Raw genomic sequence first — 23,610 nt, forward strand, 5'->3', positions numbered from 1 at the left:
GTCTGTTTTGAAGGTTGATTGTTTTTCGTGTTTATTGTGTAAATGTATAGTATTTCTGTCTTTTATGTGGGGGTTTTTTTTTGCCTTTTCTACTTTTTCCTAATTTGTGTGTATGCTCATTTCCTCTGCTGCTGTAACAAGTCAATTTGCCCATGGTGGGATGATAAAAGTTATCTAATCTAATCTAATCTAGTATAATCGAAACTTTAGTGCATAAATGACTGCGAGTGAACTATCAAGCAGCACATCTTACGAATAAAAGCATGCAGAGAAAACAAATCCTATTCATGTTGCTATCTCGTCTCCCCAAACTTGGTAGAAGCGTCAGCAAATGAATTAAGGTCTAAATGTAAATATAAATGCAGTCGTCCTGTATCATCCTGAGGTTTGCTACAGCTTATTTTGACACAGTGAGATATCCTCTTTCCGAAAAGGCTGCAATGAGCTGCTGGATAGACGAGACTAATGAAGTTAGTTAATAAAATGATATAAAGTGTTATGCTCACAGAGAGTTTGTCAAACCCCCTCAGGTAGCTAGTTAGCATTGGTACAGCCACGTTAGGTAACCCACATTTACCTAACCTAAGGGGGAGCTATGATAAAGACAGAGTGACTTTTGTGTCACACTTCTCTTCACATTTCCAAAGTCCCTAACAGAATATCCACTCACGTCTTCATCTTCATCGTCGTCAATCTCGCCTCGGGGGCCGGGTAGACACCGGGCCCGCAGCGGGGGAAAGCTCTTCATTGCGGCCATTTTTTTTTTCTCTTAGCCCGCTCGTCTTGCCGGGATGGGTCAACAACTGTAACAACAAGTCGCTTGAGTCAGTTTAGGTATTTTTAACAGTTTCACACCGGCTTTCATTCAAGCTAATGCTAAGAGGCGTGCATCGGTTTAAGCGACAGGCTGAGGTCACAGTGGGGGGAAACGTGAGGCTTGTCAGGGACGGATGACGGCAGCAGGGCAGGGGTCAGTCGCGCGCGCCGAAAAGTCAGCGCGCCCCCCTGCAGCCGCGGCGGGCGAACAGCAGCGTGTGCTGTCAAAATGGAGTCATCAAATGGCTAAAAATACTACGCCTAAGTCTTTGAAATAAAACATGACAGAAATAATAGGGTCAACTATACTTACAATATACACATCTATCTATCATCTATCTATCTATCTATCTCTCATCTATCTATCTATCTATCTATCTATCTATTCTATCTATCTATCTATCTTCTTCTTACACTTTACACTTTACATTACAATACTCTTTTATATTGCAATAATATTTGTATCATGGTCACTTTCTTTGCAATATTTCTTACATACATAATATTTCTTAATGTCATCAAATGGCTAAAAATACTTATGCCTATAGATATCCTATCTATCTATCTATCTATCTATCTATCTATCTATCTATCTATCTATCTATCTATCTTCTTACACTTTACATTACAATACTCTTTTTATATATCATGCCACTTTTATCCTCAGTACTTGTCTGTTTTGAAGGTTGATTGTTTTTCGTGTTTATTGTGTAGGTTATAGATATTTCTGTCTGTTTATTGTGTTTTTTTTTTTTTTTGCCTTTTCTACTTTTTCCTAATTCTGTAGTGTATGCTACACTTTTCTCTTCTGCTGTAACAAGTCAATTTGCCCATGGTGGGATGAATAAAGTATATTTAATCTAATCTAATCGAAACTTTAGTGCATAAATGACTGCGAGTGAACTATCAAGCAGCACATCTTACGAATAAAAGCATGCAGAGAAAACAAATCCATATTCATGTATGCTATCTCGTCTCCCCAAATTGGATTGTCAGCAAAATGACTAAAAGTCTAAATGTAAATGCAGCTCGTCCTGTATCATCCTGAGGTTTGCTACAGCTTATTCTGACACAGTGAGATATCCTCTTTCCAAAAAGGCTGTAATGAGCTGCTGGATAGACGAGACTAATGAAGTTAGTTAATAAAAATGAATTAATGCTCACACAGAGTTTGTCAAACCCGGAACAAACCCCCTCAGGTCGCTAGTTAGCATTAGTACAGCCACGTTAGGTAACCACATTTACCTAACCTAAGGGGGAGCTATGATAAAGACAGAGTGACTTTGTGTCACACTTCTCTTCACATTTCCAAAGTCCCTAAGCATTAATAGCCACTCACGTCTTCATCTTCATCGTCGTCAATCTCGTCCTCGGGGGGCCGGGTAGACACCGGGCCCGCAGCGGGGGAAAGCTCTTCAATTGCGGCCATTTTTTTCTCTCTGCCGGGGATGGGTCAACAACTGTAACAACAAGTCGCTTGAGTCAGTTTAGGCGTATTTCTTAACAATTTCACACCGGCTTTCATTCAAGCTAATGCTAAGAGGCGTGCATCGGTTTAAGCGACAGGCTGAGGTCACAGTGGGGGGAAACGTGAGGCTTGTCAGGGACGGATGACGGCAGCAGGGCAGGGGTCAGTCTGCGCTGCGCCGAAAAGTCAGCTGCGCCCCCTGCAGCCGCGGCGGGCGAACAGCAGCGTGTGCTGTCAAAAATGTGTAATGTCATCAAATGGCTAAAAATACTTACGCCTATAGTCTTTGAAATAATAAGACATGACATGAAATAATAGGGTCAACTATACTTTACAGTTATATTATCTATCTATCTATCTATCTATCTATCTATCTATCTATCTATCTATCTATCTATCTATCTATCTATCTATCTATCTATCTTCTTACACTTTACACTTTGCACTTTACATTACAATACTCTTTTTATATATCATGCCACTTTTATCCTCAGTACTTGTCTGTTTTGAAGGCTGATTGTCTTTCGTGTTTATTGTGTAGGTTATAGATATTTCAGTCTGTTTAATTTCTGTCTGTTTGTTGTGTTGTTGTCTTTTTTTTTGCCTTTTCTACGTTTTTTCTTATCCTGTAGTGATTGCTACACTTTCCTCTGCTGCTATAACAGGTAAATTTCCCCGTGCTGGGATGAATAAAGTATATCTAATCTAATCTATTAATTACTAACACCTGTGTTAACCCTACTATGTCATGCCGAAATGGAAGGTCTATCATTGAGCCCTATTAGTCTTTAAAAGATAGATTTAGCATTTGTCTGTCTTAGATACAGTCTACATCATTGTATGACTAATAAAGCATTGGTAAAACATCTGTATATTGTTATAACACTAATATTGTTGGAGCAACATTCGATAGTTGGAACACATATGAAGGATTGGCACCTTTTGGCTATGTTGTCATGTGTTTCATCGTGTGCTTGTTATGGCAAAATCTGTCACTGTTTTGCCACTCAGGGAAGCTGGATAACAGCCAGGAAAAAGTAACACTACGAAAGTATTCACATCACGTCAACATGTGCAGTCAGCTCCAAGGCGGCCTGTACCTGCCAGCCACCTAGGACAAATCAATGAATGGCATTCACTCCAAATATGTTGGGTAGAGTTCAAAGTGGAACGTTGCTCTGAATCACAATGTTCAGCATAATAAATGCTGCCACTGGTCCTTCATCCCAACAGCTGTTTGCCTCTTTAACAACAACATGACTTTATTCAGCAAGACTGTATTTCTATATATTTCTTACTTGTGTTGTAATTTCTTATCAACCTTGTGTATAAAAGCTGCTGTGACAAGTGATTTTTTTCTGATGTGTGATCATTAAAGTCTATCTTATCTTATATTGTCTTATCCTATCTTAAATGTGGAACAGCATAAACTGAAAATAGAGGCTGGCTATTTACTGAGTATATGCTGAAGAAGGCATTTTTTATTATTATTTTGAAGTTACATAAGGTTTTTGGAAACTTAGGTATGTTGACTTGTAAATAAATGAAATGAAATAGTCACCACCATCTATGGTCTGAAGCAGACGCCATACACACACTTTTTCTGCATACACAGCACTTGTACTGTACACTGAGTGTGTGTGTTTGTGTGTGAGGGTTTTATCTCCAGTATTTTTTTATTTTATTGCTGAATCTTTTAACCGTTAATCACGTGTCTCTTAATGATGTCAGTAAATTATGAGTCTTGAGTCTTTTTTTTAAAAAATCATTTTCCAGTGAATTTTCTTTTTTCTTGCTGCTGGGAAAAGAGAGAGGGGCGGGGGGGGCTGGCTCATGGAAAAGTTCTGGGATGCAGGGATTCCTTGTTTACATCCTCCCGGAGTACGCCGCGGGGGCGGGGTTAGCTCCGCCCTCATTCTTTTGGCCTGACGTCATTGTCGCTTGTGTTTTTTATGAATGAAGGAATCCAACCTCAGAGAGCAGCGGAGTAATTCCGGGAAAAGGCGGACTGACATTTTGTCGCCAGAGTCGCTTCGACCCAGCAGGTAAATTATGATTTTTATACTAACTATTTTAACGTTAAAATATTCAGCTGGAATTCGTCGGTAACAGCGGAACACCGGGACACCGGGGGGGGGGACTTATCCCCGCCGGGGACTCACCGAGCAGCCAAGGACGGGGCAGCTGTTTGCGTTAATCTGCTTTAGCTCGTCAGAAACCGTTGGTGCTAGCTGCTAACGTTACTTAGCATGTTTAGGATGATGTGGATAATTTGACCCCGCTCTTCATATTTACGCCTTTTATATTCACAATACTTGACAGGCAGAGGTGGCCCTCGCTTCCTCGTTTATCCGTGTGCTTTAAAACAATTTAAATGGTGCGTTTAAAGTCTTACTAAAATGGATGTCGAGGGCACTCGTGATGGCTGTTTACTATAGCAGCAGCAGCAGCAAGCGGCGCATTCACCCGGAGCTGGCCAGCTCCTCTCCCTATAAGGATAAGGGTGGATTCTGGACGTAGCTAGATGAATAAATATCATTTCCACGAGTGGGTTTGTGTTATATATTCGTTATGTGCCCGTATTACATTAAATAAGGTAGATATTAGGCTGTTTGACGTATTAAACCTCGTTTACTAGCTCGCGTTTGGCGGTGCTGCGTTCACTTGTTGCGTTTCACGGCGGTAGCGTTATTCAAGAAGTACTATGTCCTCTAAAGTGATATTTATAGTAAACTACAAACGTGGATATTCTGTGCTGTTTGGACGGACACACAAAGACGCGGTCACAGCTGTTTTTTTCTGGGTTTGGACTGACTGGCGGTCTTGGCGGAGCTCGGCACACGGTTTATTGCTGAATCACCCTGACTTTACGAAACGGCCGCGGTCTCCTCGGTTTAGTCCACCGGCTGGTCGGACAACCACTGTTGCTGCAACCCTCCACTTCCCACGCATTTCGGGAAATGCAGTTTATTGTCAGCAAACTGTAGCCTATTTTAAGGGTGCCCTTTTTTATTTAGCTTTTTGTGGATAGACTCAACCTGTACGCGAGCAGTGGGCCTACATGTGGCGTTTAAAGCCCATTCTGGTTGTTATGAAGTCCAAGCTTGTTTTGTAACTGAGCTGAAAATGGAGACAAGAAGATGTGACTTTGCAACTTTTAGTGACTCCTTTTCTGCTCATAAGGTTCCCCATCCTGTGTAGTTAGCACGTTGGGAGCCTGGTTTGTTTACTGAAATAATGCTGAAGTGGGCACAAATCTTGTGTTGACATCCACAGGGAGCTCCTCATGTCTACACAGATGCTTACATCTTTCTAGATTTGACAGCTTGAGAAAAACCCATGAAGGAAAACTTGCATTGTTTTCGATTTAGCAAGCAAAAATAAGTGTTTTTATTTCCAGAGTAATGAAATTGAAAGTAAAAAATTCCTCATTTATAGAAGTGTAATACCCTTTTCATAATTGGGGGTCCTAAATGTAACAAAAGTCAGTTTATCACATTTAAAAAGCTGAAATTATATGAAATAGTTTAACATTAAATCAGTCAAAGCTGCCTTGAGTTTAACAGGAATCACTGGACTTGCTTTTAAATATATTACAATGTTTTATTTCTCCTCCTCTGGGCTGTTAAAAAAACTCCAGTGCTGCAATAAATATGAAAGTGAACACATTCACTCTCCTCAAAAAGCGACGTGGGGAAAACACCCTGTGGTTTGATGATGTCAAGGTAGGACATGACGGTCTGAATTAAACGCTAATGTCAAGAGATATATTTTGCTGTGCAGTCAACACAGCGAGGTTTCTCATCGGCATATTACGTGGTTTTGTCTCCTGAGGTGAAATGAATACAGCTAAAATGGCCACAAGTTGAAGTGCAGAGTCATTTTTATCAACATGACTGTGACCTGAAGAGCGCGGCCAAATCAACCAAGAAGAAGAGACGAGAGGGGAGAGGAGAAAAAAAGAAAAGAAAAGCAGTTCAAGTCGGCCCACTCAGATGTTGGACTTTAATCCCACACAACAACATTTGTGAGCTGACCTTAAGAGGAGCGTAGGAAGTCCCCACGCAGTCTGTGTGAACTGTTCAGCGAGAAGAATGGGACAGAATTTCCAAATACAGTAGTGTTATGGCCGTACCGACTTAAACAAACACGCATACTGCTATTATTACAGTTTGTTACTGGAAGCAGCAATTTAAGGGTACCCAATCCTGTTGTTTTGGTCTCCTATTTTTGACAAATGTCAGACAAAACAAGACCAGTAAACAGATTTTTAGTAAGTTTCATTTTAGGTTGTTGTGTTCCTTTTCACTTCACTTGAAATAGTCCCCATGTTTCCCATTCTTTTCTTTTTTTTTTCTTTTTTTTTCACAATAAAGGTTTTGAACCGTTGGTCTGCTGTTGACAAGAGGAAGTGTTGAGGGAATTGGTTAGGACACCTGCTTTGAGCAACCAAAAGGGCAGACACACGATAACTTCCTCCGCGCTTATTCCACTTAACAGAGAAAGGCACGTTGCTTTCAAAACCTCCTCTTCCTTTTCATATCAAACCACAGGGCTTAATGAGAGAGCACGTTTGGAGAAGCACGAAGGATCTGTGGGTTCTCCTTTTCTTTATCGTGCATGACTGGCTGTCTTGTGAGCGGATGGTAAAATGTCAAGCCAGACCTGAACCAAAAACAGCATGATTTCCCCGAGTCACATGTGATAACTCCCCGTTTGTTTGTGCGTCCTGTTTCTGTTTCTTCCAGAGTGTCTGTATCTGCGTTTAACGGTGTTTGGGGGGGAAAAGAAACCGAAGACAGTCGGATCATGACGACAGAAAGAAGCAGCAAAGCCTTGAAGGTAACACACGGACGAGAGAACTCTTGTTTTTATAACAAGGAAAACATCACTCTTAAAACTCTCCTCTGTATCTGTTAATTTTTAACGTTATCTGTCTTTTTTTCTCCTCTTCCTTCTACACACTTCCCCCTTCTTACTTCCTATTATTTCCTATGCCCTTTTTGTTTTTCCTTCTCAGGTCAAGCAGGAATGTGGCGAGAACGTGCCCATCCTGTCAGACAGCGAGCTCATGTCCCTCTCCGTACGAGAGCTGAACCTCCACCTGCGCGGCCTGTCCCGCGAGGAGATCCAAAAGCTGAAGCAGCGCCGCCGCACCCTGAAGAACCGGGGCTACGCCGCCAGCTGCCGGGTCAAACGAGTGTCCCAGCGCGAAGCTCTTGAGCAACAGAAGATGGAGCTCCAGAGAGAGGTGGAGAGGCTCGGGGCCGAGAACGCCGGCATGAGGAAGGAGCTGGAGGGGCTCGGCGCACGCCTGGCCGCACTCCAGAGGTTCGCCAGGGGCCTGGAAGCCGGAGGGGGTCACCTGCTGGCTACAGCCCCGCGCCTCAACACCGCCTCAGTCATCACCATCGTGAAGAGTCCACCACAGCCTCAGTCACAGAGAGAACAAGAGCCGTCCTAGAAGGAGCTGCTGGAACTAGACTGGGGGGGGAGGCACGCACAACCTGCAATGCAAACACACACCTGCAGACATACATATTATACAAACACACACACACTGAGAACAGGAAGACTATGTCAGTAAGAAGATATTAAACACTTGTTTGTGCTGCGCCTCGTTCACATTTCCGAATGCTGCTCACATTACGTAAGCAGGAGTCATTCATTCCTGTGTGATACAGTGATGACGGAGTGGTGTGTAACATCACAACAGACAACAGTTATGCTTAGTTTTCCAAAGCAGAGACCAAGGAACAGTTTAGAAAAATGACGTAGGACGGGTGGAGGAGTCCTCCACTTAATGCCATTTTTATGACACGGCAGTTCAGTCGACTGAAATTTGTTTAGAATCATGTCAAGAAAAGACGCAGCAGGTTTAGTGTGGACGAGGCGTTAGTACACAGTCAACACACACACACACACACACATATATATATATATATGCACAAAACCCTCACACTCACCACCCCACACCGGCCCGATCCGCACGGGGGCGTAGACATTGACAAACTGGACTCTGACTGAAGCTAGACCAACCCAGAGTTACTGTACATCCTCACTGCTCAGCGAACCTCCGACTGTGCTACAGAAAGGCCCGGGGCTTCTCTCCGCTTCAGTGTATGGCACAACAGCAAAACGCCAAGGTGGAGCGAATGTGTGTGCGCGTGCTTGTGTGTAGTTTCCTACACCTTTATAGAACGGCTGCACTCCTGGTACAGTTGTAGTTTAAACTCACTAGTTTCTTATTGCAGCCCCAGGCACATAAGTGTCTCTGCCACTGTGCAGAAAAGTGTCCCAAAGTATGAGTCACTTTCGTTAGTCATTCATGAAGAGTTTCTCAACCTCTGTGTCACTTGATGTGCAGGCGGGGTCATGAGAGTGCCATCTAATATTTTCAAAAGGATCAATTTAGAGCTTCCGGTAATTATTTTTGTGGGAGCAAACATGGTCACAGTCCAGAAAATGGGTTGAGAAACGCTGCATTCGTGAATTAATTCAGTGTCTTTTTTCTTTGTTGTTGTTGTTGTTGTTGTTTGTGTGTCACCTGCCACTACTCCCTCCTCACTCAGTAGTTTTGTACTGCTTGTGTACACATTTCTCACATTAATGCAGTGCCTTCAGTGTGTGTTGGAGTTAGAAGAATGCAAACCTAAGAGGGGGGGGGAAACGGTTCAGAAACCGACTGTAATCGCTCCTTCTTGACTGTTCACGACCGCACATTTCTCTGTTTAGAATTCTCCTCTTTTCTGAGCTATAATCCCTCATCACTCATTTCATAATCCCTCCTGTGCAGTAACTTTGCTACAGTCTGCTGTGGCTTCCTCTTTTTTTTTTGTGTGTGTTCTTTCATATCTGGTAGACTCCCAACAACAGATGTTGGTCATTTTGCTAAAAAAACGTGTAAAAGCAGAGTCGCATCTGGTTGGAATTACGCTCAAGCCGATGCAAAATCCTCTGCATACATTCCCGTTCCGTGTTCTTATTTGTAATGTTTGTATGTGCCGTTGAGAGACGAAAATGTTGAGTGACATTTATCAGAGATATATTCTATATTTTATTTGTATTTAAAGGTAGATATTATGAAAAGACAAGCTAACGAGTGCTGTGATGTTCTGTATGTTTTCAGAAGTACTTACTTATGACTAGTCCGGGGATATTCTCACGTCTAATTATTGTTATGTGGCAACGATGATTACTTTATAAAATGTTAATTATTAGCTATGTAGAAATATGCTCAAAGCCAATGGCCATATTGCTGTATGATGATTTTTGTGTGTGTGTGTTTTTTTTTGCCATGCTTGTCATAGTGGATTCTTGGAGGGATATTATTTTTCTATGATGATTTGTATGTTATTTGTGTGAAAAATTAAGGTCACTTCTGAATCGGCTGGGTGGGCAGATGTACTGGGGATGTTTTAAAGGAAGGAAAGAAGGAAGGAAAGATGGAGATGAGGAGGAGACAAGAAGGCTTGAGGGAGTTGTTGAAAGATGGAGACAGGAAGTAAGGCAAAGGCGGACTGGGAAAGAAGATGGAAAAGAGGTGGTGCTTTTATTCACTTGAAAACCTCCATCAGTCACAAGCCTGTTTAAGTCCAGACGTGCTCGGACGGGCTTGGACTTCATGGAGTCGAGGCCACTGAATAGTGCTAGCAATATCATTTATAAGCAGGCATTGTAACGCATTAGAGTGTGTTGACAAATAACTCCTAAAGATATGAGGCATATATTTAGCTATATGAATATCAGTGTGGCAAAGCATTTATTCTCAATATTTTAACGTCTCACATCTGTCGAACTGTGCTGGATGTTTTGTAATACTTGCAAAACAAAAATGTTTTTTTGTATTTATTACTTGTATTTTTTCTATTGTGAAAATTTAAGTACATTGTCTATTTTATATATTAATTATAATAAATGTTGTACATATTGTACATAAAATGGTGTTTGTGTGGTTGTGGGCCGGATTGGACCAGTTAATGCACACGTGTGGTACAGAAAGGAAGTCTATCTACAGGATGTGTTGCACAAGATATCTCTCCAGATCAGAAGATAAAGTCATGGTTAAATACAAGCCGAGGTTTTGACCATGGGCTTGCATGTTTGCAGAATTTAACATTCATAACTGTTTTTATTAGTCTATAATCACCTGAAAATAAGACTTAGGGTTTGTTTTTTTTATGTTTTTTGCATTTTTCTATCTACAGATGCTGCAGGTCCCCTACAGGGAGTCTGCCATGTTGCCCAGAGTGGACAAACTAAAGACTGGGTCTAGATAAATAGCATTTTTGGCAGATTTCATGGCCACCATAGTCTCTCCTTCCTGCTCGGAACAGGAGGGCAAGTGGCAAGTCGCTAGATTAGCCACTAAATCCTACACACTGGTCCTTTAATATTGTAATAAATCGAAAATAAATAAATTGAATGTTATGGTCAGATACACCTTACACACTGAAAAGTGATCTATATACACACTTTGTTACTACTACTACTGTCAGAATTAATGTAACATTAACATTGAGATGAATGCACATATAGCACAAAAAGTGAAAGTATAAAATGAAATAATATTTGCATATTCATAGATTCTGGGTTTTTCAATGATGTGATTTTAAGATGAAATTTATGGAGAACACAGTGTGTTTAATGTCTTTATATGGTTTATATATCTTTAAACGTTATTAAAATATATCACAAAACAAAACTCACTTACATAACAGACTAAATAGCGTTTATTTTTTTCAGATCCATTTGACATTAAAAAGCAGCTTTGTAACATACAAAGAACAGAAAAACAAAAAGTCACTGAAATAAAAAAAAGACAGTTATGATTTAAAAATACAAAACTAGGTCTTTTTTTTCCTCCTGTGCTCCACCTTTACAGCATATGTGACTATTCATACATCATACACCACTACTGCTTCTCCTGTAGACAGCACTTTAAGCTGTATTTGCAACATTAGTCTACAGCGTTCCCTCGGCTATATTCATACGCATCTGATGACAACATGTCTAGAAGACGTAGAAAAAAAAAAGAGGATGTGTCTTCAGCTTGAAAGTCAATTGTGGCATTCAAAGTGTGGTACAACTGGCACGCTGTCTACGGTTTTTAAACTGTAAGTTATTATAATATCAGGCAAGGAAGTCCGCCTTTAGGAGCTGCAATTCACAAAAAAAAAAAAAAACTGTTTGGGTTTCATCATCATTTCCCCTGATAAGACCTAAGATGACCACACCAACAGATGCACAAAAAATGTCTGCACTGTCATTCAAACGCCCATGTTGATTAATCATGTTCCAACATAGCATTTACACAGAAGAAGTGTGTGTGTTGTAATATCAACACACTAAACTGACCAGTGCTTTTCTAAAAAGGAGTGCAGACTTCCATTTGAAGCTGGATGACGCTCAGTCATGGTCAAAACTCAATTCATTTTGTATCCGTGTCAAACTGTAGCAAACCAATTACCCAGACAGCTCTCAGTAATGTCTGAAAATAGGCCACAGCTCCTGTCCAACACCAATATTATGTCAGAAGACGCAGAAACACAAAAACACCAGTGACCACTGTCTCAGGCTGGGGCTTGCATTTATTTAAAAAAAAAAAAAACCCACAAGAGACACACAAGAGCGATGAGACGATAAAAAAAGTGACTGGTGCTTAGACAAAGCATTTTTTTTCTTCTGTTGCATGTGCACTAAGCTTAAGATGTGTGATAACTGCCTGTCTGCCTGGAGATAAAAAAACATAAATGTGTTCACGTCCTCTCCTCACGGCCCCCTGGTGTCCATACAGAGCCACAGCAGGACAGTGAAAGTAGTTACAGTAAACACGTCGGCAGACTCGGTATGACTCATTCGGATGACTCAAGAACTTCAATTATGTGTAGAAAATAACCAGCTCCGACTGCGGTGGAGTCGAATCCAACAAAAAAAAAAAAAGAAAAAGAAAAAAAAAAGAACAAGACTGCCAGGAAGAACAGAAGAGCATCCAAGTCAAAGAAACAATGTGAAGTTTACACATTTAGTGTTATTTTTATGAGAGAATATCGACTGTCTAACGTGTGTGAGATGAAAATGTGGTGTACAGACTGTATTTTGTCATAATATTGTGCTTTAAGCTTTCAAATATACTATAGCTCAGAAAAATAGCTGTATAATGTGCAAAAAAAAAACAGAGCTGAATGTACAATACTGAAACCGACAAAGAAGTCACTAGAGAAGGTGTGTCAGACTAAATGCAGAGAAACATACATGATACGGATGGATTTTACTCATTTAAAATACCGAAACAAATTTAAAGTCAAACTGAAATTAAAATAATATGTTGATTGTGTATGATTTGGTCTAACTTGTGATCTGCTGTGATGGCGCCCTCTACACTAGTTTACTGTGAATGAATTGAAATCTTTTGGTACTGATGGATGATGTTGGTGCTGCTCATCTGCTGGGCTGTCCTGTCCAGTGTTTAATGTTGAGGCCAGTGTTGTCTCTTAACACCAAGAGCCAAGATGGTGTTTCTGCAAATACGAATAAAACTGAGTTCAATTATCTTAAGTAATGAAGAAAATTCTCCATTCTTTTCTCACACAAACAGAAACAAACTTTAAATTCAGTTTGACTTCAGACGTCTGCCTTCAACATTCATGTATGTGTACAGCTCCTCTATTCAGAACAGACATCTAAAGTTAGCTTTAACCTATATTCCTCTTCAGTTTCTCCCTCAATCCAGTTAACCTACATCGTGGCCCTGCAGAGGTCTGCTGCCAGAGCGAACCGGCTCGAGCTTTAATCCCAGGCCCATTCAAATAACGCCCCTCAGTGTAATCCCGCACTTCACTCCTGCTGCCTACTGGACTGCAGGAGCAGATGTACCGTATAATCTATAATCTGCTCTGCTTCACTCTCGTCTGCTCCAGAAATATCAATAACAACATTGATCCGTGTCGCTGACATTAACTCGTGTTTCTGACCTGGCTTCCCTTTAAAAACATCTCCACGTTGCAGTCCCTTAAAACACACCAGGGTTCCCCATAGTTTACTTGCTATTGATTTACACATAAATGTACTTGCAGACCAACAAATTGGTTAAACTGTTGCAAATGAATACCTAAATATTAGTGTCATGTTCACCAAAAAATCCTGATAAAACTTTAAGGATATTTTCCATTTCTAGTCATGGAAAAAAATATATTCTTATTCAACTTATCTGACAGGGGAAACCTCCATGATCACAACAACACCTTCATGAAGTAAACCAACCCTGAACAAGAGCTAAACAACAACAACAACAACAACAACAACAACAACATCCATTAGGACGATTACATTTGAGCAGAGGAAACATGACTGAGCTGAAATTTGAAATTAAGCTTTCTATCCAGAGATGGAAAAATTGCGTCTCCAAAAGTCAAGCACGATTTAGTTTGTGAAAGTGTGACTCACGCACACTTTCCAAAAACAGACTTTTCATTTTCTGGCCAACAGTTTTAAACACAGAATCAGCTTAAAGTGTTCCCACCAAATGAGACGCTTGTGAAATGTGGGTGAAGAAATGTTTCCGCAGCAAGGTCCTCGCATTCATGGTCAGTCTGAAAATCTGGAAAAACAAACACCTCTCGAATCATTCACACACACTGATGGAGGGACGGCTGCGTCCGCCATAAAAACAGTCTGAATCTGATTCAGCTGCAAACGTAAAAAACAGTTTCCGCTCTAGAATTCGTCGTCTGAGCTGAGCAGGAGGGTCTTCTCTGTGTCGCCGCGGCCGCTGACGGTGCTGTGGGTGCGGGAGACGGGCGGTGGCGCCCCCTGCTCCAGCGTGGACTGCTGGGTGTACTGCTGGTAGGCCGGGGAGAAGTTGTGGATGGCGTCCTGGACCATGTCGCCTGGGTTCATGGTCTCTTTCAGACTGCTGGATATGCTCTTCATGGGGGCACAGCGGCCTGAGGATGAGACGGTACAGTTAGAGGAGAGGAGAGGGTTTAAAGGAATGTAGATAGAGGAAAAAAAGGGTGTAGAAAGGCGTAGGAGTGATATAAAGGAAGGAAAGGAGAGGAAGAGTGAAATAAAAGATCAAAAGAGGGGAAACATTAAGGGAGGATAAATTGATGTCAATTTAGGCAGGGATAAAGTAGCAAATCAAATGAAGAGGAAGTGAAGAGGAGAAAAAGAGAAAGGATGAGAACAGAGGAGAGCGGGAAGAGGACTGATTTAGTGGAATGAGAAAATGGTGGGTAAAGAAAAGAAGGGACAGAAAATGGGGAGAAGAGAAGAATGAGGGGGGTCAGTGATTTAAGGGGTGTTAAACAGCGAGACAAAAGGAGGGAATGGATGAAAGAGAGGAGAGATGTGGATGTGATTTAGAGAGAGGGGACGAAAAGGGAAAAAGAGGTTCGCTTCATCAGGACAGGAAGGAGGAGTGAAAAAGAGAAAGCAAAAGAGGGATGGGAGTGATTAAGGAGACAAAATGACGGCGACAGTTACAGCTAAAACGGAAACAAATCACATTCAAAACACCGGATCAAAAAAAGAAAACAGAGACTACTTAATAAATCTTGGAAGGACATAACTAGGTAACTAAACTAAGAAGCATGGTAAACGTTGTTAATGTTTAACCTACCAAACTCTCCATATGTAGGAACAGGTCCTTTATACGCAGCAGAGAAGAGAAGAGACAATAAAGATGGAGGTGTAGAGACAGAAAGGGACCCAAACAAAAGCAGAAGTGACATGAGAAGAGTGTAAAAAGTAAAAGAAATGAAGAACAGATGGAAGAAAAGTCTATTATAGAAGATTTCTCCTTTGGTGAGACATTAAAGGTGTTAGTACACGTGCAGTAAAATCATGCTGTGACTCCAAACATTCTTCCTCTCCTCACCTTGTGAGTCGAGACTCTTGTCCATGTACACTTTGTACGTGAACGCGTGGCGCAGAGCAAGCGCCGCGAAAAACATCTCGATGCAAATGATGAAGTTCTGGTAACCGGCGGCAACCGTCCCCTCGCCGACCGACACCTCCACGGAGTTAATCTGAGGGATGGCCCCGCACTTCTCCAGGATGGCTAGCAACATGCCTGACCACAGAAGACAAGACGGCGCTTGATGAAGATGAAACAATCGTTATGCACACACGCGGCAACAAAACGCGTCGCGTAGGTTCCTCACCCTGCCAGAAGGAGAGGAAGATGACCGACTTGACCATCAAGAACTTGAGCATGGGGCTGTAAGGGCTCAGCAGCTCCCTGGTGGAGAAGTAAAAGAGGAAGAGGGCGTACAGAGACAAGCTGACGGAGATGTTGTAGATGATGGTCACGTACAGGTAACCACTGGCAACACTGTGAACAGAGAAGAAGGCCATGTTAGAGATTTATAGGCTGCTTTTGTTCTGGTAGTTAGTGCTGTAGGTCACGCTGACAGCCTAAATCTCCCATTAGAGATGAAGGGAGGAGGTGATGATGAGTCATTCATTTCATCAAAAAATTAAGGGAGTCATTTCCTAGCAAGTTCCTGTTTTTTTTTTTTTCTAAATTTGGCAGCGTCTTTGTCGACAGTTTCCGATGGCTGCCGTTGTTGTAAAACAGCTGTTTGGGTAACTACGCCCATTTGAGGCACTTACTTGAAGTCTCCGTCCTTGTATTTGCCGTAGGCCTGCAGGACGACGGTGATGATGGCCATGAGCGGTTTGACCACACAGAACTGAAGAGTGGCCTGCTTACAGAAGCGCAGGAAGCCGATGGAGTACGCCTTTCCCCTCAGACAGCAGGTACCGTACATACAGCTGGACCTGACGGGACAGTTTACACTCACACTTACATTTCTGATGGGGAATTAAGTGTTGTGGCAGCAGGAGAACGTGCTTTGAATCTACTCATCGAGTGCTCTTGTTTCATGCCGGGTTGGAAACAAATATGGTTTAAAAGAATGTGGAAATCTGAGACTTACTCGATGGGTTTCCCTCTGATCTCAGCCATGATGGAGCTCTCTCCGCCCAGGTATTCATAGCACAGACTGAGGAAGTTGTAAATCACAAACGCTGTGAAGAAACAAGGAGAGGGTTGGTTGTTATTATCCTCTTATTATAAGGACCCTGAAAACTAAATGAAATTCAGCTGTCGTACACTTTATTATTTATCCCCGAAACAAACACAAACACATTTAGACGTCATGCAGCCATGTGAAAACATTTGCATTTGTTGTGAAATATTCGAGTTGTACTTTGACACTTTGCACAATGCCAATTCCAGATGGCTACAAACTGTGAGCAAACAAAAAAAAAAAAGTTGTGAAATACCACAAACTAGTGCAGCAGTGCCCACAGACCCCCCGCTACACCAAGAGATCACACAAACAACAATTCACTTCCTGTCACACTTTGTTCTGACAGTTCCAGAAAACTGCACAAAGAAAGGCATGAAATCAGTTTACACACCCTGATTACGCCATTCAGTGTTAAAATCAGTTATATGTATTATGTATATGTATGCATTATATGTACTACTTATAAAAAATATCAAATGACAATGTGAAAACAACGTGACCCTGAGAATAGAGTCACTTGTTGTGATGCAGCTGCCCGGGGCTTTACAAAGTGTTTCAGTTCATTGTTCAGCTCTCCAACCTGCAGCTTTACTAGTTTGGTTCACTCTCACTGCGTATCTATAGCAAAGCGTGAGCTCTGAAAAACCTGCTGCAAGCTACATGAAGGGCTACATCAGGCTCGAGTTCTTGATGACCATGAGCAGGTGATGAACATGAAGTGTGGACACTGGAAAGATCAGCATCTATTAGTGGATGCGAATCCGGATGCGGTTTTATACTTGTAGCCTCCCTCAGAGCTCCAGACAACCAACAACACTGTTAGACGTCACAGGGACACAACACACTCCATTTTTAAAAGAAGCTGGAGTCAAACAAAATGCCAAAACACCAAACACCCGAAGGACCTAAAAGAGCTGAGAAGAACAGCTGCTTCAGACGCTCGTCAGAAGGTTTACAGGAGCGTTCCACCTTCACTCCTCAAGAGATGGAGAGTTTTTTTCCATAGACCTTTTTTCACAGCAGCCAGCAGCGGTCAACACAGGTGTTTCCAATGATACTAACTAAGGTTCAGTTCCATTTAGTGCAGCAGAGACTCTATTTGACCTGAATGGAACAGGACCTTAATCACTATCATTGGTAACACCTGTGTTTACCTGCTGTTTTTATGTCAGTATGGCTGCTGAGATAAAAAGCTGACAATTTATCAATTGAACCAATCGTATCATTTCAAAACAGTTAAAACAGGAAAGACAGTAGTTCAATAATTTTAAGATGCTTGTACAATTTAATACTTTTTAGTGTAAATATGTTTACTGTAATGTTTTATTACTGTGTTTACAAATAGAACTGATTGAATTATTATTTGCCTTATTATTTTCTCTTCCTGTATTAAGACGTTCAGTGTCAGACAGCTTTCCATCTTTCCTCTTGAGGGAATAATGTTCTTTTTATGTTTCTTTGATACATTATGAACCATAATAACCACTAGAGGCACATGTGTTTACTTGCTGATTCAGCTATATGTACAGACATGACAGCAGATGTACTAAAAGAGGAAGACAGCTGCATATTTTATGTATACACATAACCTGATTAAAGTTGAGTTTGAGCTCTTCAGTTCTGAAATACTAGGTCATTATTTTTGTTACTGAAGAGTTAAACCTAAATAAATATAACAGATCCAGGTTAAATAAAGTGCCGTTGTATATGTTATGAAATAAAGGACAGGAAGCGGTGACTAAGTCCACCAACCCTCAGCACTGTTGCGTTTCCATCCTTCCGAGGACCTTCACTGGCTCAGACGAGCTTAAGCCTAATCACAAATCTTTTCTTGGCTGTAAACACTTACGCCTCACAGAGACATCTTCACTTTCTCAGAGCTGGTTCTCACGAGGATAGAAGATCACACACACACCTCTCCCTGAGATATTCACCTGACTGTCTCTTGTGACCGTGGATTATCTCCTCTGTGTTGCTTCGGTAAGAAGGTGATGGCGACCAAGACACAGCCAGGCTAATCCTGTTAACACACACACACACACATGCTCTCAGGGGAGGTTATGTTTGTGTGGCTGTGAATGTGAGGTGTGTGTGTGTGTGTGGGTGCCAGGTTTAGCGGTGTGTGTGTTGGAGTGACTGTTACGTCAGCTGAGCGAATATATTCTCTGTTTCTCAGTCTGGCTTCACCTCATCTCTGCCCACACACACATACACACGCGCTAAAACTTCGTCATCGCATTGTTCGGTCTCCTGTCTGATGTCAGACAATACTGAGGTGATAAGATGCCATGCATGCCAGTCCACAAACACAAAAGCCAGTGTACAGACTGAGCGATGGGAGCTCTGAGCAGCTCCGTCAGTGTCTCAGCTGTTTACAATGATGCTCTTTCCCTTCTCTCCAAGGACCGCCGTCAGCAGTGCTAGTTGCCACGGAGATACAGTAGGCCTGCAGACAATGAGAACGGGAACTTCTGCAGCAAGTTTGGTTGAGAGAAACTCATTATCTGATGCAGCTACTCCGGTTGATGAGGAAGGGGGGGGATTTGTGAGCGCAGTTGCCATGCAACAGGTCGGTCCATCATCCTCGCTCAGGAGAAGATCTGGGGAGGGCACGGCGGCATTGTGGGAAGGGGAAGGCAAACAGGAGGAAGAGAGGAGGCAGAGGGACAATCAGAAGAGGAGGTGGAAAAGATTTGGTTGAGAGCGAGGTGGAAGTATGGAAAAAAGGGTGGGAGGGAAGAGCACGCCAAGAGATAAGGAGAAGAAAAAGGAGGAGGAGGAGGAGGAGGAGGAAGAGGAAGGGAGTCATCTGTCCGAGGGAGTGATATGATGACCACAATGCCGGCACTTCCTGCCAAAAGCAGGACCATACATAGAGCGCCTCAAATCCACATTTGAATGCATGTGAGATCATCAATTTCGCAAACACAGGACGTGACGCCCAAAGCTGAGTGTCACAGTGAGAAAACTATTTCTGTCTCGATCGTCACAGATGACTGAAGAAATATGAGCGGAGGCAGTCAGCTGCCTTTCACTTCTTCCTGCTAATTCGACAATTTATGAACAATCTGAGATCCAAAGCGTCAGCCAGCGTCTGTTTTGTTTTGTTCCATCCGCTCAGAAAAGCTGCCACCGCCTTTGACATTTCCAATCTGACACAAATAAACAAAGCCCATAATCTGATATGGAATCAGTGTTTATATTAAAAAACACCATGGGATCGTCACAAAGTCCCACCAGTCCCATCAATCATCAACATCCTCCATCCAAAGTTACATCTGGGTACTAAGAGAGTTTCAAGACAATCAAACGTTTAGGTAAAGTTTCAGTGTATGAGAGAAAAAGGCAGCAATCTAATAAAGGTGAGAGGTGAGGATGATAAACACAGAGTGGCGGGAATAATCTGTGAACAATGTGTTTCATCAACTCATCTGGAAAACTTGCCCACGATGAGGTGGAGACGGTATTAATCAGTAACTTCCATCCATCCAGCGGTGTCAAAACAAATCATGAGCTCAGAGTTTTAGGCCAGATGGACACTGGGTGGGATAAAGCCACTAAAACACAAGCTTCAAGCATCAGCTGTTCTTATGTACTGTCGAAGCAGTTAATCAGTTGTCTGCTGAATCAGTGGCATTAACAAAACTGCACCATCACTGCGAGCTCAAAGTGAGGAGAGGAAAGCATGTCCTCACCTTCATAGCAGTCCCTGACGGTGTCGAAGTACACGTAGTACTGGTCGTTGGTGAAGAAGAGGAGGCTGAGCCAAGAATCGAAGGCGTAGATAGGGACGATGAAGAGGATGCGGACGATGTGGCGCTGCTCCCTAGGCGAGCTGTAGAAACGTAGGTGCATGTAGATCTGGGAGAGACAGAAGAGACACTTTAAATATCGAAGATAAGACTTATTTTATCAGCAAAATAAAGGGTATGGTGAGGGCTACATTAAAGGTGACATATTTCAAAGCTTTGTGGCATAAGTACGCTGCTTCTCTTTCTGTGGCTGTAGACTAGTAAACCTGAATTCAAAGGGTCTTAGACTGTGGAGGAAGATCAGGCCACAGAGAGGGTACGTGGTTGGCTGGAGTAGAGCTCTTATAAGCTTAAAAAACAAACTTATTTGTCATTTTGTGGATACAGATTCTTGAGAATATTCTGATTTTTATACTGAGTCTCTTTGCTGTCAGTCGGTCCTTAACAACTGATACGTTACATCATCTCACAGGAATGTATGAAAGAGAGAAACTCTGACTTCATTCAGCTTTTGTTTGTTTTTTCCCCAGCCAGATTTCATACAGGCTTTTCATCCACCTGCATCGGGTTTCACCTTTGTGTGTGTGTGCGTGTGTGTGTGTGTGTGCGTATTCATGCTCTGCATCACAAACACCTGCTGAGGGATGTTGCCAAGCAACCCCTACCCTTCTCTGGGCCTGAGCAGATGTGTGTTTTTGCAGGTCACCTGTGCATTAAACAACACACACACACACACACACACACACACACACACACACACACACACACACACACACACACACACACACACACACACACAGACACACACAGACACACACACACACCTGAATTCCAGTTCATATCTTTTGTGAACATCGACTTCAGAAAAGCCAGTCTGCCCGGTCAGATCTGAATATCTGCAGCTGAGCACACAAAACAGTGTCGGGTTGAATTTACGGGGGTTGGCGTTTACCTGGTGACAGGTGAGGATGAGCGCAGTCCAGACAAAGAAGCCGGACACAGCCTGCGCTGCTGGGGTCATGAGGAAAATGGGCTGGTCTCCGCCCAGCAGCGGGGCTTCGGGGAACCATGAAATGTTTGGGCCTGTCAGGGATGACGTCGGCGGGGGTGCAGGAGCTGCGGCCAGAGGAGAGTCCTCCCCCAGCCTCTCCGAGAGCGGCACGTCTCGCCTCCACAACCTCAACATCTGGAGGTCACACAGAGAAAGTCTTTCAGTGTAAGGCACGTATGAATGTGTGGACACCAGTGAAACTCAAACAGTGACTATGCTGTCAAGGATGAACATCCATTTCCACGAGTAATCATCAACCTGGAATATTGATCACACACACTGTCATCAATGTGATGTGTAATCAGAGATAGGAACACAGATAGAGGATGAACGCAGATACACTGCAGACATTTCACAATAAGTCAAGGACGTGTGTGTGTCTCTTTGTACAATAGTTCTTTATGGAAGGAAAATATTTTTCATAGTTCCTACATCTCCCAGAATGCCCTTTAACCACTGCCTAATAACATGCTCATACTTCCGTTATCCAGCTGTGGGCTTAGTAGGAGCTTGACGGCACACTCGTGTTTTGCAACTTTACAGAACGCAACATGTCGTTTAGCTGCAAGGCATTCTGGTATCTTGAGGCTTCACTGATTCGCCTGGCATTCAAAGCAAATGTTTCTGCTCTAAAAATCTGGATACGATGTGAAATTATTATTACCCGCTTCTGATACTCATATCCTAATACATATCCTTCCATATCTGAAGAGTGAGTCAGAGAAGAATCAACATCCTACAGCCTGACCAAATTTAGGTGGAAACGGATCAAAGACGTCACAAACTTAAAGTGGCCAGAAGACACGTTACGTAAGCAGCAGCTTGTCACCGTCTCCGAGTGACACTGACATGTGCTCAGGGTGCGTTTGTTCTTGTACACTGACTGACAGTTGTCACGTAAGATTGAGCTTCGGGGAGATGTTATGGAAAAACGCCCATCCATGAGTAATTTCAGACACAAATAGCCAGTAAATGAGAAGACAGAGGGTAGAGTTCATTCTGACCTATCATGTCTCTTCTGCCGGAGTGGCATGGCAACTAAAAGTCACATAGCGCATTAAGCAAACAGCATGCTGGACTGACATGATGATGCTATACACACACAAACACACCATCACCACTTTCACCACTACACTTTCTTTAAAACGCTAATTACGTTCAACTCAAGTGATTGAATTTGGCAGCTCCATAAAATGAATCAGGCTGCTTTCACGCCTTTAAACACGACACTGAGGAGAGTTGTGGTTTTGCTGTTTGTGTGTGTGCATGTAACCTGTGAGGTGTGTGTGTGTGTGTGTGTGAGAGAGAAAGAGAGAGACAGCAGGTCATTTGTATTGGTTTGCTAGAGATCAGCATGTCAACAAGGACAAGTGAAGGCATCAGCAGCCACACACACACACACACACACAATACTAGTGACAGTGAAATGCTGTGCTGGAGCAAAAGGACATCTGTGTGTTTCATTTGAAAGGCAAAAAAGGTCACACACACTCACACACACACACACACACACAGAGGGGAATAATATATTAGGGGAGGCAGGGGGGTCAGACACAGAGCAACAGATGGAAAGGGCTGATGTGGGTGTGTTTATCATTCATAATAAGTAATTATGGGTGACGGCCAGACTGGATTATCATGGAGAAACAACAACAGAGGGATTTATTCAGCAGAAAAACACTTAAATACACGCTCTTTGATTTAACATTACTTGCACAACAGCAGCTTTCTGTCTAATTCAGACAAATTAACCACAAACAGCAAAACTCACAAGACTTACCTTAGCCAGCAGTCACAGATCAGCTTCACTTTCTAAGGCTGAAACACACGGAGAGACACTTTGTTAGAGATGCTGTGTGAAGACAAAATGTTTCTAACCTGTTTTTGTTTTTTTTATTTAGACGCTAGGCTCACCTGGTAAGTAGGCTGTTGCTTTAAAATCCTCCTCGCCTCCGTCACACAAACTCCCGGCCCAGAAATAAACCCAGAACCGGCCTTTTAATTCTCCTGCTCAGACTCGCACCGTTGCTCCCCGGACATCCATGTTGAGCCCTGCCTGCCCCGTCAACCTCTGCGTCTCCCTCCACACACACACACACACACACCCCAAAAAAAGGAAAACTCACCTCTAAAGTTAGTCGCTCATATTAAACAACTTCAGTATAAGTGTTTTAGCGCTCCCGTGTGCACGTTAACATGGTTTAAAGTCAGTGTTTGTGGAGTTAAAGCGGTGAACTCCGTCACTCCTCTCTCTCTCCGCTGACTTCAAACCAATCCCTGTCGGATTAACGGCAGCTCACACAGGCCCCGCCCACTCTGCGAGGAAGGGGCCTGTTTAGCCAATCACAAACAAGATACCATTAATAATCCAGGAAAGGGCGGGGTTTGTTCTTTTATACACTGAGCATGCGCGGCCGGGGTCTATTCTTGGTATAGTACAAGTGAAGGTGGACGCAGCCTCCACACTCAGTGATGCACTACCTG

The 23,610-nt window shown here is 42.6% G+C and overlaps 3 protein-coding genes across 3 annotated transcripts in view; 1 reads left to right on the plus strand and 2 right to left on the minus strand.

Moving 5' to 3' along the window:
- Positions 1-4,565, minus strand: part of tomm22 (translocase of outer mitochondrial membrane 22 homolog (yeast)) — a 6,369-nt gene extending 1,804 nt beyond the window's left edge. The window contains exons 1-3 of the mRNA XM_010730780.3: positions 4,562-4,565; positions 4,483-4,491; positions 2,156-2,254 (exon numbers count right to left, since the gene is read on the minus strand). Of these exons, the coding sequence (XP_010729082.1) occupies positions 2,156-2,245 (90 nt within the window). The 5' untranslated portion in view covers positions 2,246-2,254; positions 4,483-4,491; positions 4,562-4,565. The remainder of the gene's footprint in view (positions 1-2,155; positions 2,255-4,482; positions 4,492-4,561) is intronic.
- maff (v-maf avian musculoaponeurotic fibrosarcoma oncogene homolog F) lies at positions 4,195-9,818 on the plus strand. Its single transcript, XM_010730779.3, has 3 exons — positions 4,195-4,329; positions 7,033-7,126; positions 7,305-9,818. The coding sequence occupies exons 1-3, from the start codon at positions 4,241-4,243 to the stop codon at positions 7,746-7,748; spliced, it is 627 nt and encodes a 208-aa protein (XP_010729081.3). The 5' UTR covers positions 4,195-4,240; the 3' UTR covers positions 7,749-9,818.
- Positions 9,819-11,889: 2,071 nt separating this feature from the next.
- Positions 11,890-23,418, minus strand: tmem184ba (transmembrane protein 184ba). The gene is made up of 9 exons (XM_010730777.3): positions 23,041-23,418; positions 22,907-22,944; positions 21,028-21,261; positions 20,019-20,184; positions 16,228-16,318; positions 15,902-16,069; positions 15,451-15,620; positions 15,165-15,359; positions 11,890-14,229 (listed from the first exon to the last, which is right to left on the minus strand). Exons 3-9 carry the CDS (start codon positions 21,259-21,261, stop codon positions 14,000-14,002), a joined length of 1,254 nt encoding a protein of 417 aa, XP_010729079.2. The 5' UTR covers positions 22,907-22,944; positions 23,041-23,418; the 3' UTR covers positions 11,890-13,999.
- Between the last annotated feature and the right edge of the window lie 192 nt (positions 23,419-23,610).

The sequence above is a fragment of the Larimichthys crocea genome, chromosome XVI (genome assembly GCF_000972845.2).
Source record: "Larimichthys crocea isolate SSNF chromosome XVI, L_crocea_2.0, whole genome shotgun sequence".
Classification (NCBI taxonomy): Eukaryota; Metazoa; Chordata; class Actinopteri; family Sciaenidae; genus Larimichthys; species Larimichthys crocea.